The sequence below is a fragment of the Triturus cristatus genome, chromosome 10 (assembly GCF_964204655.1).
Source record: "Triturus cristatus chromosome 10, aTriCri1.1, whole genome shotgun sequence".
In the NCBI taxonomy this organism is placed as follows: Eukaryota; Metazoa; Chordata; class Amphibia; order Caudata; family Salamandridae; genus Triturus; species Triturus cristatus.
This window is the reverse complement of record NC_140593.1, coordinates 382,871,218-382,886,994: the sequence shown is the minus strand read 5'-3', so window position 1 is coordinate 382,886,994 and position 15,777 is coordinate 382,871,218. Positions and strand designations below refer to the sequence as shown.

The 15,777-nt window shown below is 43.5% G+C and overlaps 2 protein-coding genes and 1 long non-coding RNA gene across 3 annotated transcripts in view; 1 reads left to right on the top strand and 2 right to left on the bottom strand.

The window, feature by feature from the left end:
- Positions 1-3,207, bottom strand: part of HOXA3 (homeobox A3) — a 130,666-nt gene extending 127,459 nt beyond the window's left edge. Inside the window, exon 1 of the mRNA XM_085631628.1 lies at positions 2,100-3,207. The gene's annotated coding sequence lies outside the window, so the exon portion shown is untranslated. The remainder of the gene's footprint in view (positions 1-2,099) is intronic.
- Positions 3,208-3,300: 93 nt separating this feature from the next.
- HOXA7 (homeobox A7) lies at positions 3,301-10,386 on the bottom strand. Its single transcript, XM_085631643.1, has 2 exons — positions 9,845-10,386; positions 3,301-5,194 (listed from the first exon to the last, which is right to left on the bottom strand). The coding sequence occupies exons 1-2, from the start codon at positions 10,221-10,223 to the stop codon at positions 4,890-4,892; spliced, it is 684 nt and encodes a 227-aa protein (XP_085487769.1). The 5' UTR covers positions 10,224-10,386; the 3' UTR covers positions 3,301-4,889.
- Positions 10,387-15,545: 5,159 nt separating this feature from the next.
- LOC146789476 (uncharacterized) overlaps positions 15,546-15,777 on the top strand; it is a 29,853-nt gene continuing 29,621 nt past the window's right edge. The window contains exon 1 of the long non-coding RNA XR_014970103.1: positions 15,546-15,639. This is a non-coding gene — a long non-coding RNA (uncharacterized LOC146789476). The remainder of the gene's footprint in view (positions 15,640-15,777) is intronic.

The window sequence follows — 15,777 nt, the reverse complement described above, 5'->3', positions numbered from 1 at the left end:
ACTGTCCAAATGCATTAGTACCACAGAGTATATTCCACAGCAACACTTCTGTAGGCGAAGCACGGCACACAAAGACGCATGGTCTTTTTTAAATGACGAATACACATTCACGGGACACACATCAACCCTCAAAGGACATTATTTCAGATGTACCCTCTACATACCCTCTTTTACCCCTGGAGTCACGTATCAGACGAAACACAGAAATGCAATGTTGTACAGCAACGATATTGTGGGATGAGAAGTAAATAATACACACACACACCACACAATCGCTAAAAATTGCACGTGGTCGTATATTAATTTAAAATTGATTATTTGACAATGCCTCTCCAATGTCCCGGTGTACAGAAACATCGAAAATACTGAACTGTTTGCTTACAAAGGCCGGCGTCAATCCCAGTGCATACTGAACGCGCAAACCTCACTTGCAAATGCAATTGGCTGAGTCAGAGTCAACTCTTTAATATTGTCCGTCTTCAATCTCTATCCATCAGACACACTAACAGGCCAATAGTTTAAGAGCACTTGAAACCTACAGACGCTAACTTCAAGAGAGCAATTTATCCCTATCTAGAAAAGATCGATTCATTAATATTTCTTGCCCGAAATGTAGGCCACTCGCTCGCTTCCTCGTCCCTCAGCTTGGAGCTCCCAAGAAGAAATTCACCATTTCCGCCACACGGTGGCGCCAGCAAGCAAACATCGCCTAATAATAAAATAAAGCCTTCACCGCAGTTGCAGCCGGCCAGATACTGCATTGCAATGCAAATGAAATTCTGTTTCCTGATAACAAAGCGCACTCAATGTCGATATTATCAGCTCCCGCATTACCGCGCAGTCACTAATTGCCGTAATGAATAGTAACAACGCGCAGCAGCGAAACTCCTCCATTCACGAGCGCGGCTGGCTCGAGCATCTGACAGCCGGAAACACAAGGTCGCACCGGCTGCAGAATCGATGGGATTTCTGCTTTGACATTTTCTCCCACGTTAAACACTTCAATACATTTATACTACTCGATTTGTTGTGCATTTTCACTCCTACTTTTGAGATACTGGCTTTAAAAAAGTTATTTTTTTAATTAATTATTTATCAAATCGTATGCATTTATTTGTTTGCAATAAATGTACACTTAGACGAACTTAGACAACTTAAGACGAAATGTACAATTTCCTAAATTGAGACACATCCTCTAATAATTAAATCGAATACAGTAATTTGAGATCTGCTTCACACACAGACACGTACACAACATACGCAGGCACACGCGCCAGCATGTATAAACAGGCGTCATTTAAAGGGGTGGGGTGCACAGGCAGGTTGCACGGTTTCTGTGCCACTGCAAGCGAAATTGCTTACAAAGATGAAAACAGTTGATGAACAAAGCGTATGTGTGTACCTTACACAAACCACACACTCACGTATACTCATGTATGTAAACTGTGGGTGTGCTTGGCTTTGAACTGAAGTTCCACACGCTCAAGGCAACACAATTTGTTCTACCTCCCTGGAAATGATGTAATCTAATAACAATGAAATCATTGTAAGCAGATTCGTATATATATATATATATATATATATATATATATATATATATATATATATATATATATATATATATATATATATAGTAAATGGTGTATTTGCTAATGTAATATTGAAATTCCTAAATAAAAAATAATATATACATATATATACATATTTATATGTATGTATGTATATATATTATTTTTTATTTAGGAATTTCAATATTACATTAGCAATTAAAATATTTCCAAAAACATTTCAAATAAAGAGGCTAGAAAAATATTTCAATATATATGCATTAACAATGTTATATATATATATTTTTTTTATTTTTGGAATTTCAATATTACATTAGCAAATTAACAATTTCCAAAAACATTTCAAATAAAGAGGTTAGAAAACTATTTTATATATGAGCATTAACAATGTTAATTATTGTGCGTGGGTGATTTTATTCAGGGAGGGATGGTGAAAGACAGTGGTTTAAGTTGAAATGTTTTTAGAAACTGCGCAATGTATGAAAATCCCTAACCCATCTCGCCTGTCTGTGCTCCCCACAGTGCTCTCACCTTTGGGTCTGGCTGGCAGGAGCCTTCGCCGCACACTTGACAGCTGTCTCGTTCGCTGCACAGGAGACGAATCGCCCCGTCCTTTCGGTGCCAGAAAGGAGCAGGAAGTGAGGCGAGGCAGCAAGCCGCGGAGCCGCCAGTCCGGAGCCCGGGATCCCGGGTGCCACACCCTCCAGCCCCGGCCCCGGGGCCCGCCGGCCAGGAACCCCGCCCCGGGAAGCTGCCGGAGCGCCATGGACCCTGCTCCCTGCACCGACGGGCTAGGGTCTCAATCCAGCGAAATCCGTGGCAGGACTGAGCCGAGCACAAGAATGCAGCGCTATTCTCGCAAGGGAAATTATAAAAAAAAAAAAGTTCATGTTCTCGGTTCGCGTCCACATGACCAGCCGCGGCCAATAGAACTCCCGAACAACTCATAAAGTTCTATTGCAAAGTTGTAAATTTTCATAAACAACAACGGATTTATGGCCCTTTCCTCATCAGTGGGAAGGGGGAGGTCTTACGGAGACGCCATCTTACCTTCCAAGGACCTGCCTCCAGGAGGAACCGCTCCAATTATTGCCCTACAAAGCACAGAGACGAACTGTTCGGGGGGCGGTCTGCGGGGTGCAGAGGCAGCCCCCCCATGCCATCTATGCGGGATGAACATTCTGAACGCCCCCACCTCTCTGCCGACCTTGCAAACACCTTCCTCTAGCGCCGCGTGAACGGACATTGTCTCTCTGTGCGAATATTAGGTGGTTCAATAAAGGCGCCTACTTGCGGTTTCTTGGCTCTATATAGGTGTGCACAGAAGCTTGTAACCTATGCGGCTCGTGGCTTGTTTGTTTACCGACTGAAGCATCGCATTGAACTCTCTGGTGTAAATATCCCTTTAACGCTGATTCTGACCGTATGAGGTGTATTCTAATGTACGGTGTCTCGACTCACAAGTCTCCAAGGCCACGACTGGTCTTTTCACCAGTTCATATTTTGCACTACCTCTAGGAAATGTGTATCAGTGAAAAGTTGTCTTAGAAATGCGTGATCCTTTTGAATGTACACATGGTATTCCTCATTTTTTACCTTCAATAAATATGAGCTAATTCAATATCCTTAGTAAACAATGATTTTATTCATATTTCGTATGTACTTTTTCCCCTAACATCGATGCCTTATGTTTCTAAGCACTGCAATACTCATAATAATGACCAAAAATACATTTTTTCGGCTCACAAGCATGTTTTTATTTTCTGTGCGACAGATAACACGGTATGACAAGTGATACTGACGAGGCATCTTTTCATACATACATCTTTTCCAGTACAAACACAATATGACCTGTATGTTTACAAGGAAAAAAATAATAATACAGACGGTATAACTCACAATTTATGACAATGTTGTCAGAGCTCTATAGCGGTTTTTAAACATAGTCATTATTAATACTTCATGCTAGCAAATTACAAAGTCAACTACAAACACGCAAACACAACTGAATATATGTTTTGATTGCAGAATGATGCCCTAATGAAAGAACATTGGCAAAAAACTGCAAAGTCTGCCATTTTAATGTAAAGTTTCATTTTTTTATAATGAACGCCACATAACAGTCATGCTTTGTACATAATCAAATTTAGAACAGTGATCTTGAAGACTTAAGAAATAATACTGGAATTTTGTTTATTAAGACTTTTATGTGTACACGAACAATGTTCCAAATCGAAAGGTTAGGCATTTAGCAATTAAAGTAAAATCAACATGTAAAAGGGCTTCTTAAGATAGAGCTAAGAGAATCAGTTTTCGGGGCTGAAAATTGAAACAAGCAACACGTCATTTTTTTTTTATTTATTCTTTCCCCACATGTATTTTATTTAATTATTTTACAAGATTTAGTCGACGTTTAGGCCCCTGCAGTGGGGCATTCTAGCTTCTAGCGCACATATAAACACACAAAACTACATCGTGAAACGACATTAAAGTCCCTGGATCCATAAAATACAGTTTATGTAAAAGGTAGGTAGACGGACCAGGGTTATAGGTAGTCTGGGCGGTAGGTAGTACACGACATTGCATTATGTAGTGGTCACGTGCGACTTACTTATTGTACAAACATTTTTACCGCCTCTGTGCAATTACGTTTCCTTCAGAATTTTAACACAACAAAAAGACGAACAAACAGAAATATAAGATTAGTTTCTACAAATTAGGTAGTATCGTGAACGCGTAATGCACTTTACCCGGACAAGAGAGTCACACTGTTTGAGATAGGTAGTTCGAAGTGGAAAGTATCTATTATCGTGTGCAATTAATAGTTGTGTTTTATTTACAACATGAGGGAGGAAACAGCAGTCTGAAATAATTTCTGATAGTGTGGGTAGGGACCATGGCTTTTATTGGGGGGGGGGGGCAATGCTTTAGCACATCTGCGTGTTAATTTCAAATTACACATTGTTGTAAGTAGAAACTTGTGTATTTGTCTCTTTCCTCCTCCAGAGCAGTTCGGTCCCTTTGGGATGCTGGATTATAACTGTCCCCTGAAAAAAAAAAAATACAAGAATCCATATTGTCTCCTCTGGCACCAACGCAACCAACTATCTCGTTTTTCACAGTAAGGCTAGAAATAAAACAGAGTATTTTCTGTGATAATACCAGTAACATTTCGGGGGAGGGGTTACAATTTAGTCAACAAAATTACATATTGAGAGTTCTTAAAATAAGCTGGTTCCCCGGTTTTGCTAAAACTAAACAGTCTTGGCTAGCGCTAAAAATGGCGGTAGCTGGGCCGCCTTGGAGGGCAGCGGGCTGCATTCAGACCGCAGTGTCTTCCTCGTCGTCCTCCTCTTCCTCCTCGTCCGCCTTCTGCTCGGCGGCCAAGGCGGGCTGGGGGCCGGGGGCGTCCCCGGGGGGGCCGTCCGGTTGGTCCTTGTGTTCCTTCTTCCATTTCATGCGCCGGTTCTGGAACCAGATCTTGATCTGCCGCTCGGAGAGGCAGAGCGCGTGCGCGATCTCGATCCTCCGCCGGCGGGTCAGGTATCTGTTGAAGTGGAACTCCTTTTCCAGCTCCAGGGTCTGGTAGCGGGTGTAGGTCTGGCGGCCCCGCTTCCGATCCGCACCTGGGGGGGGGGGGGGGGGGGAACAGAGGGAAGCAGCGGTTAGGTTACCGTCCAAGCAGAGGCCTGGTCCAGACCTGCAGATAACAGAGCCATTCAAGCGGCCACCACAGCACCGCTCCATAGCAGGGGCAACCTTGCAAACCGCACAATATCTGGAGTACCAGAAAAAGAGACACGACCCCCCACAGTAGTCCACACACTTCACGGCCATCAGAAAACAAGCATTGCCTCGAATAAACCACCAACAGCCCTCTGGCATCAAACATTACCTCAAATACACACCGACGGCAATCAGAGACCAAGCATCACCCCAAACACACTCAAGCACAATCAGTAACAGAGCATTACCTCAAATAATCCGCACATCGCTCAGGCCATCAGAACCTATGCACTGCCTCAAACAAAGCCAAACAACACACCCAGAACCTATGCATTACCTCAAATAAAGTCAAACAACACTCAGAGCCATCAGAAACCAAACGGTACCCCCAAATGAGCCGCAAACACCTCATGGTCTTCAGAAAGCACCCCCAGCCATCAGAAAATAGGCATTACCTCCAATAAGCTGTGGGACACACAGGGCAATCAGCAACTCGGCAACCGTACCACAAGTGAGCCACAGAACACACTGGGCCATCAGGAAGTAAGCATGGCCACAAGACAGCCATTCAACCCTCGCGTCCAACGAATCATTACACCCAGCACACCACAACCCTGACTGCCATCTAAACCTAAGCCTTACTCCAGCAAGCCACTCAACCATCACCACCATCACAAGGTAAGCTTTGCATCCAATAGGCCACGGCACAGTAACAGAAATCAAGTATTAGCTCCAAAGAGCCATGTAACACTGCATATCATACCCAGCCACCAGCAGACACTCCACGTGTCCTATAACACTCAACAAACAAAACAGCCACCATAAACTATACACTTTCCTTAAATAACCTTTGCAGCGCTAAAGCATGCCTCACACCTGCAAACCTGGCGCAGTGCCAATAACAATCCACGCCCCCTGGCCACCAGAAACCATGCATGGTGTCAAATACCCATAACACCAGGAAAACTGCCCTCGCCGCAAACGGAACGGCCACGTCCCTCTTATGGTTCATGGCCACCCGAAACTCAACATTACTACAAATAATGCATGACAGACAATAACGCATGCCTCCATCACCAGAAGGATCTACATTCCATACAGTACAATGCTCATGGCCGCCAGAAAGTATGCATTACATCAGAAAAGATATGGAACACACCGAAGCGTGTCCGCCTACCAGCAGAAGACAGCATTAGCCACACAATCACTGGCCACCAAACAATGTGCATTAGAAGCAATTAATGCTGCAACCCAATATATCTAACCACCCATACGCAAGCCATACTCGCAATACCAGTATACCTGCTTAACAGTTACAAGACACCACACATTGTCTGCAAGAAACCTGTGCCCATCTCAAAACACACGTGTCCTTACCACCAGCTGAAGAGCCACAACCTCATGCACTCCACAGTCACCAACAACTATACACTACTACCTCATGTAATCAATGTAACACAACAGCAGATCCCTCACCACCAGCAGAAAGGGCACATTTCAATACCACCAGAAGCGACACACATTTCCAATAAGTTGCACACCACCCAAAACATGCCTGCCCACCAGCAGAGACGGGACATCTCATACAGCACACATCACAGCCACCAGAAACTATGTATTGCACCAAATTATACATGCAACAGAATAACACACAGCCTCGCCACCAAGATACAAAAACACTTTTCACAAAACTGCATCTGTATGAGCCACTGAAAACTATACGTCATCACTGAATCTACACAACACAATGAATGCAAGACTCACCACCAGCAGGCTACACACATTCCCCGCAACACCCTGCAAACCTCACAGCCACCAGAACCAATAGGTTACCAAAAACATGCATGCAACGCATTAAGCTCGTACACGCGCAACGCCAAAACACTCATCTGCACACCCTGTGCAACGGTAAAGCACACCGCACAGTCCATGCAAATGAGCACCCAATTCTAACGTGCATGCAGGGAGAAGGCATGCATTCAGCCGCATAATTATCACACCACTGAGCCACCTGAAAAATAAGTACACCACTATAAGGCACAGCCCCAGGGGTATATATTCGATTCTCTGTGATAATGTATACACTATGCAGGTCCATCAAATAATTCCTTCCGCCAGATAATGCGGACACGCACAGAAGCAAAGACCATAACCACATAATTAAGTTCAAGTAGACGCCGCCATGTCTCCTTAAGATGCATACCCTGTTATACTCTACGCAGCCCCGTAGAAAATATACATCTTCGGATAAAGTATGCATCAGACAGGCCAGTAAACTATTCATCTGTCGTGATAGTGTACTCATTCAGTCACTCATTCACTCAAACACACAGAGACACACACTGATATGTACCCACTGAAAATCTCAGCTTGATAATTTGCGCCATGCAGCCTTGTAGGAAACTGTTCTCCATAATGAAATAAACGCTTACACGCACGAACACACACACACACAACACGCAGAGATACATACAGACCACACACGTATGTATTCCCGTGCATATATCAACTCAACTATAAAATGTGCGCTATACAGTCCTTTAAAACCATTCACCAATACCAACACACATCACAGGCCCCTAACAGAGGGGCGTCCACCATAATACATCTACATACCACACATCCCTGGTACATGCTGCCTTTGATAGACCCCTCACCACAAAGGTCCCTGAAGTATGTACGTACCCTGTGATAATGTACACACACTTAAAAGTCCCCCGAAAATATGTGATAATCTAGCCGAAATCGATGCCCGTAAAATGTGCATGACCAGTGACAACGTTGGGGCATGCGTTTGGAAATGTGCACTCCGCACGATACCCTGCACCCCCCGCGTGCCCTTAAAATGTGCAGTGCTTACGCGCACTCCATGCACAGCACACAAAAAGACACACTGTTATCACGCACCTCACACCGAGTTTAGCAATTCCCCGGAGTAACGCACGTCACACCCCTGAAATGTGCATTCTCGTGCTAATATAAACACATCTACTTACTAAATATATCCAATTTAATTACTCACACATGCACACGCTACCGAGCCCTAAAAGATTGATAACCTACAACAATCCACTTCATTTAGATATGCATTCTCCACAATAACGTGCATTACATGCATGCTATGAAAGCCATGCATGAGCCGTAACAATTCACACACCGTATTAACTCTGAATATATATAGCCTAATTGTTAAACCACGACACGTGTACAAAAAATGCTACGTCATGCTTGTTCGTAAACCGCATTCAGAATGCCTTAATCAGAATCTGCGGCGGCAACGCACACACCCCCTTTCATAATATAGTTATATGTTTATGACAGTGTACACACGAACCAGGTCCTATTTAAACAAAATAACCACACTCTATGAAAATAAAAAAACAGACAAGCACACCGCGCAGCACCCATGAAACTGCTTTCAAAATGTAAACACAACATTTTCATTTTCCTGAAAATCTCCTATTAAAGTACACAGACTTACACACGTCACAGAACCACTATGAAACTAAACGTCCCCTTACAAGGTACACACCAGAGTCTTCTTTCCCCTCAAGTCGATGTGTACACACAGCGCAGCCAAAATATTCACCCTGCATAACCTGTGCACAGCACACCTCCGCGAAGGGGGGGGGGGGGGGCTGTGCAGACTTTCATATGCAAAATATATCTCCTAACGTTGACCTGGGTAAATGTCCAGTGTCTCTTCCCCTCGGGTAAACAGTCTAAACAGTATTACGTATAAAAAGAGGGGCTGATGGGCGCCTGGTGCACGCATTAGGTTTCCTCTTATCGAGGCTTGTTGGGAATGTGAAATTTAAGGAGCGTTTTCATAAACCTGCAAACATTAGGAGTTCCTCGTCTTGATAATTATTTCAGGCCTTCTATAAAAGCCACCAGTTAGCTTCTTTCAGAGCATATGGAGGGCTATCCCTTTTGGTAGGCTGCAGACAAAAGTAATGCCTTTTTTTTTTACTTTGCCGAATTTTATACGCTGTTGTACGTTATCTCCGGTAGCTGACGTCCCTATTTCGATATATATTAGTTATTTCTGCTCCTGATTCTCACGCGTCGCCCTTCTCTCATCAGCACTTTTTTTTCTTTTCTGTTTCATTTCTATCCTCCACTCTCTCGGGGTGCAGCCGCGTTTGTCATGGCGTCATTCTGCAGCTAGGATAGCGCTGCGTGAACCCGATTCATGTGCACATACAATGCATACGCACAAAAACTTGAAATTCCGGGGCAAGCGCTTTTGCAATGGGAGAAGCCATTAATTGTGCAATAAAAACTTTTATGGCGCTCATCTCCATACAATGCCACTGGCTTTGCAGGCAATGGCGCCTGGGCTATAATTAAAGCCATAAAGGCTGCCTTGACAGCACGCAGGCACACAAAGCAGACAGGCATACCGTGCACACACACACACAGCATACACAATGTACACACACTCGAACATGCGAAGTGCAGCGATTCTGACATGCACACGTGCGCGTCAGAGGGGCTCGCACAGACACACGGCGCGCTCGCACACACACACACGGGCACCCCCTCACCTGAAGACCTCATCCAGGGGTAGATCCGTAGGTTGCTCTCCGCCTGGAGGTGCAGGCCGCCGTCCTCGGGGGGCTCGCAGCCCGCAGCCTTGTTCAGCTCGCCGCACAGCACCGGGACGCTGGGCTCAAAGCCGGGGCAGTGCAGGTTGTAGGCGTCGGAGCCCAGGCCGTATCCGGAGGAGGAGAAGGGGTGCTGGTAGAGGGTGCTGTTCACGTTGTACAGGCCGCCCGAGTGGAACGCCCCGGCGCCCGGCCCGTAGCCGGCTCGCTGGGAGTTGGGCGCAAAGGCGCAGGAGGTGGCCTCGGCATTTTGGAAGAGCGCGGAAGCCCCCGCCGAATACTTGCTGAAAAGAGCGTTCACATAATACGAAGAACTCATATTTTTGACCTGTGATTTGTTGTTCGGTGGGCTCCAGTGTCGGTTTTACGAGGTAGCGTGATATATGATAACATTACACCCCTAGATTTACACCAAACCCCATTTTCTTTTGGACTGAGCTGCCTTGTGCACGTGACCAGCCCCATATGACCGCCTCGTCCAATCTGCGCGAGCCTCACAGGTGGTGGAGCCGGGGCCGGCGCGCTGCACTGCAGAGCCAGCGACAGCCAACGCACACACGGGCACTGCCAGGCGTGCACGGCTCTCGGGTCCTGATTCACGTGCACACGTGTGTGTCTGTATGTGTGCTTTTGTGTGTGCTGTGTCTGTATGTGTGCGTTGTGTATGTGTGCTGTGTGTCTGTGTGCTGTGGCTGTATGTGTATGTCTGTGCGTTGTGTATCTGTGCGGGTGCTGTGTGCCTTGTGTATCTGCATGTGTGCTGTGTGTCTGTATGTGTTGTGCGTCTGTATGTGCGTGTTGTGTGTTTCTGTGCGCGTTGTGTGTGTTTAAGTGTGTATGTGTCTGTATGTGTGTGTGTTTGAAAATGCGTGTGTGTGCATACACATTGCTAGGCTGCACCAGTGCGTTTTAATCGATTCAGCTGCACAACGTCTTCGAGGCATAAACATGCGTGCATGGCAGGCTGACATTTTGTCTCAGTGTGTTTTTTTTCTTTCCTGAATCCATATTGTTGTTACTGATTGACTGTTAGGTGCCCTCTGCCAAGCAGCAGAAAGAGAAACCGGAAACCTCCAAAACTAATGAACCACACGTCCGTGGCTAACCAGGGAATCAGACCACACCCAGTCTTTATATCAGTGTTTCCCAAGTAAACAATACTCCAGGCAAAGAAGTGCACACAACGCAAGACCCACGGGCGTCGTAAAAATAAGACAATGGACAAATATGAAAGTGAATAATTCAAAGGACACCCTTGTTTATTTCCATCGTCAGTGCGTCAAAACAACTGTCAGATGTTGAAACTGAACCACCAGAGACGAACAGACCCCACCCCCCTCCCCGCACGAAAGCCTCGGCCATAAAATGCTTCTGAATAATTTGTATTGAATGCCATATGTTTTTGTAGGACTATTAAAGATCACGTGAGAATATGTTTCGTGTGTGTGTGTGTGTGTGTGAAAAAGAGTGTCTGTGTGCATGCGTGTGTCTGTCTGTATTTACAGGCCCAACTCAGTAATACCAGGACATTGGACTCCGACTGTTCATTGCCCAAAACCTATGTGCGGTTTCATTGTTGTGTTTACCCTTTCTTCGTAGAGCTTTAAAGAGCCGTTTTTATTTTATTCTCCTTTTGTTTTTCTTATTCGTTTGTTAATGTGCAACATCTTTTATTGTAAAAATCATACAACACGCACACACAAATACGTAAACACACATATGCAAATGCAAACATGTCGTCAAACCCATGGGTGTTTATTACAAATACGATAAGCATTAGGAAATTGCACACGGGCATACCTCGAAGTTTTAAATTCGCTGCATGTTGTAAAATGGATTTAAAACGTAAGTGATGTGGGCGTTTAGTTCTCTCGAGCTGCTGCCAAATTGTTCATTTCTTCTTCTTTTATTTTAATTTCTCCTTTTCTCCCGCAGGCCCGGGCGGCATCCGTGCATCTAGGCACACATTGCCTTATTTTGTAAGCACACACTATGAACAAAGTGAGAGGAAGGAAAAGGAACAGACGCTGGGCCGGGGAAGTCGAACCTCCTGTTCTTTGAATGCCTCGTAAAAGGGCTTTGCTCGGACACGCATCTCTGGCAAAGACAGCTTTTATTGCCCTGCTATATTGCACATCATAAACTTCGGGAACCACAATGGCGCACCGGAAACTCTGCCTTCAATTACGGCTTCGTTTCCTTCTCTTCAAACAGCTTCTCACGGCCGCTGATCTCTATCGTGGACACATTTTTAAGCCTTTCTTTTTAAGGAGTTTAAAACCTCCCGTTCCTTTGTGGGCCTAAAGTAACGCATCGCAGTGAGCAAGGACCCTCGTCCTTACATTGTGTCTTTTTTATTATTTTTTTGTACATTTTTTCAGTGCGATGAATGGATTTCTTTTTAATCTTGCGGTACTTCTCTTTTTTTATTGGACTGCGCTACTAAAGGACGCGCGCTCACTTACATTGGGAATCGCATTTGTGCAGAAAAATCACCTTCGGGTTACCCGGATGTGTTCACACTTACTACTACATCTGTGCAAATATATACTCACCGGGACCTCCTTCAAGCGAATACAAAAGAGAGGGCCTGCAATCGAACAGGGAAAAAAACGACAAGAAACAGGAAGACCTGGAAAGATCAAAGAGCCTGGAATGGTTACCGTTAGGCCAATAAATTTACCTCTTTCTGACAACACAACCAAAATGGCGGAAGAAAGATACCGAAAGCAGAAATTGCGTCTAGACGTTGGCATGATTTCTGGGGACCTTGGCGTTAGTTGTGTTGCGCATGGCGTTTGGCTTGAACGCTGCATTTGTGTAGCCGTCACACGTTTCCGGAAACCTACCTGCTTAAAGATCATTTCTGCGTAATATGATAGCAACACAAAAGAGCAATGCAATTTAAATAGATTTTTCTCTACACGTTTAAATATCCAGGTGTTAAATGTTGGACTCGTTATTTGAAGTCATAGGTGAGTTTCTCCATCTAAAAGTGAAAAAAAGATTTCCTTTTGAATTTTAAATCGACTGTTTCAATTTTCAAGATGTGTACTGTTTCAATGTGTCAAAAACAGAAGTCCACTTTTAATTCGAATGTGCAGCCAAGGGTTACCACTATGCGCATGGACTGTCTTTTTTTTTATTTATCTAATATATTTTTAAAACGTGCGGCCTTTAAAGAACGTGGTCTATGTATTTTTGTGTTTGTGTCCACTTGCAAATCGACATAATTCCCAGAAAAAAATCCTTTATCTGCATTTTAAAATATAAAGAATCGTGCCTGAGATTCTGGAGAATGTATTCGAAAATATGTGTATTTAAATAAAACTTTGCAATAACAACACAAAAGTCCATTGTTTTATCCTTTTCGAAAATGCAAAGTGAGTTCGCGAAATCTTACTCCCCGATTTTTTTTTTATTGTGACATATACAGAGGACACTTCAGAAAATCTTGAAAAAGGATAAAGTGAGAATGCGTATTTGTGGATACAACACATTTATTAAGTGTGATCGCAGGTGTAATATTTTACATCGTCCTAGCCGAGCAACGGTGACTGTGTTCATTACGTAAATTCTAACGAAACTACCTAGGATCAAAACACCTTTCTGTTTACTATATTTAAATTATGATAAGCCATGCTTCAAAGTGTTTAAATAAAGATGACCCCCCCCCCATGCTTTTACGTTTACCACAATTTGTAGCACTGATTTGTCTCTGTTTACTATTCCCACATCAAATCGCAAATGAGAAGACGGCTTTTGACCACATAAACATTGTGAAAAGTTATAACATCGTAAATTAGTTGCATTTTTTAACGGACATCCTCTGATTGGTAAAACAGATGCGTTATTTTAGTAATCTCCAATCTCAAAACATTAGAAGTCAAACAGAACTTTTACACAGTCTATAAAAATTGTCTTGACATTCCTAGGGAGAATGCAGTGTTAACGTTTTACAATGCAATCTTTATTTACGTATATATTTTTTAATGTATGGTGCACTTTTGCGGCCGTCACACAGTCCCTGCAATGGTCTGAAAGTTTAATTGTAAATTGTACATAAGAGAATAAAGACTGTTTTCCGTGGACACGTTATTTAGAGTTCAAATGATGCCAAAATCACAGAACAGCAACCGATCATGTAGGCTCCAGCTTGCTGTGTTTTACTGTTCGTAAAGCGACCCGAGAAACGAATCCTCATATCAAAATACGAATTCGGTTCTTTTAATTTCGAAAATTCAAAGGCCACCCCATATGATAATTTAAAAACTGAAGTTCCAATTGGGGATGCTGAAATAAAATACATTGTAAATGAATATTCTCTGAAATGCTGTCAAATGGCATAGGGTATGAATCGCCTTTAAGCATATCAACAAAGAATTAAAAATAAATTAATTTTATGAAGCAGAACATCGTCAAAACATATATAGGATGGGGTCGAAAATCATTATTTTAGGAAATAAACATTATTATATCACCTATTTGAAATAACAAGACTTACAATGGTGGGGATACTTTGTAAACATGATTGCTGGTACACAAACAGAAACTTGTCGATGAAACAGCATTGAAATTGCACGTGGACATTAGTTCATGTTGTGTCTGTACTTATATACAAATATGGCAGTACTGAACATTTATCAGCGTTACTCGCATTTTATGGAGAATCCGAATATAGAACCCACAAATCTCGCTTTAAAGAAAATCTCCTTTGTTATCCATTCTTCCGCCTTGCTTTGGAAGACATTTTAGAAGCCTACATGTAACTAGTCTGCATTCCCAGTGCGATTGAAAATCAGTTCCATGGAATCCTACTGCCATCTACTGGACAGCCGCGGTAAGTGCAGCCATGCTACATGCTGTAAACGCTTGCGAGCAAGTCCTAAGCAAGGACTTTGTGGACTTTACTACTGAATTAACACCAACACCAAGTTTCTTCGAACTGCTTCACTGAAGATTGCAGCTGAGGATAAAGGCTGTTCCTTAGATGCTCCAGAGATACAGAATTAGCTGCTAACTTGTATTTCAGGAAAACAGAGCCATAAAATAATCAATTTCCGCACAGGCCGAGTCCGCCAGACAAAACAACTGAAAAGGGCTTCTGTCGGAAAAACTTTAATTGCGACTGGACAGTTGTAAAGTCATTAAGGGGCGAATTCCAGACAGTTTGCAGACCGGCCATTTATTGCACACTCTCAGGGGCAAATTCTTTGAAGTATCCTCTGTCTGCAACAAGGGAGGGCGTTCCTACACCCCGCAGCCCCGGAAAAAGCAGCAATTACAATCCTTTGCACACCAGAAACGCTCCTTGTTTATTAATTATCAAACGCACACATCAAACTGACCAGTCATTGCTAAAAAAGAAAAAAAACGTGACATTCTAACATGTTTTGCTGCACCGGAGAACATCTGCAAAATTGTGCTGTTTCCTGCAAATCTGTCGGTTAGCCCCGCAGCCGTTTACACCCCATAAATTGTAGCAGTAGTAATTTTATTTTATTGCACTATATGGCTCTGAGCTTCCTAACAACATCATCTGTCAGGACTTGCAAGTAAAGTGAACCGACTTGTTTTACCCACCTAACTTTTGAAGCGAGGTCTATCCGTTCTACACATTTTCAAACGCCTTTTTTTAAGACTTCGAGGAAGGGATATTTTGAGAACGCTTTGTGGAAGGAAAGGACGGGTCCCCGGGCTTCCAGAGTTCTACCCAACACCGAAACAATTCTGGGGTAATTCACTGAGTTGGCGTGTCTCTATTTCTCCCTGTTTTGTCCTTCTTGACATCTTTCTGACTCAATTATTTCCACAGTCTCCTGTTTTTCCCCCTCTGTGTACGCATTTAGCAATCTTAATGTGAACAAATACGT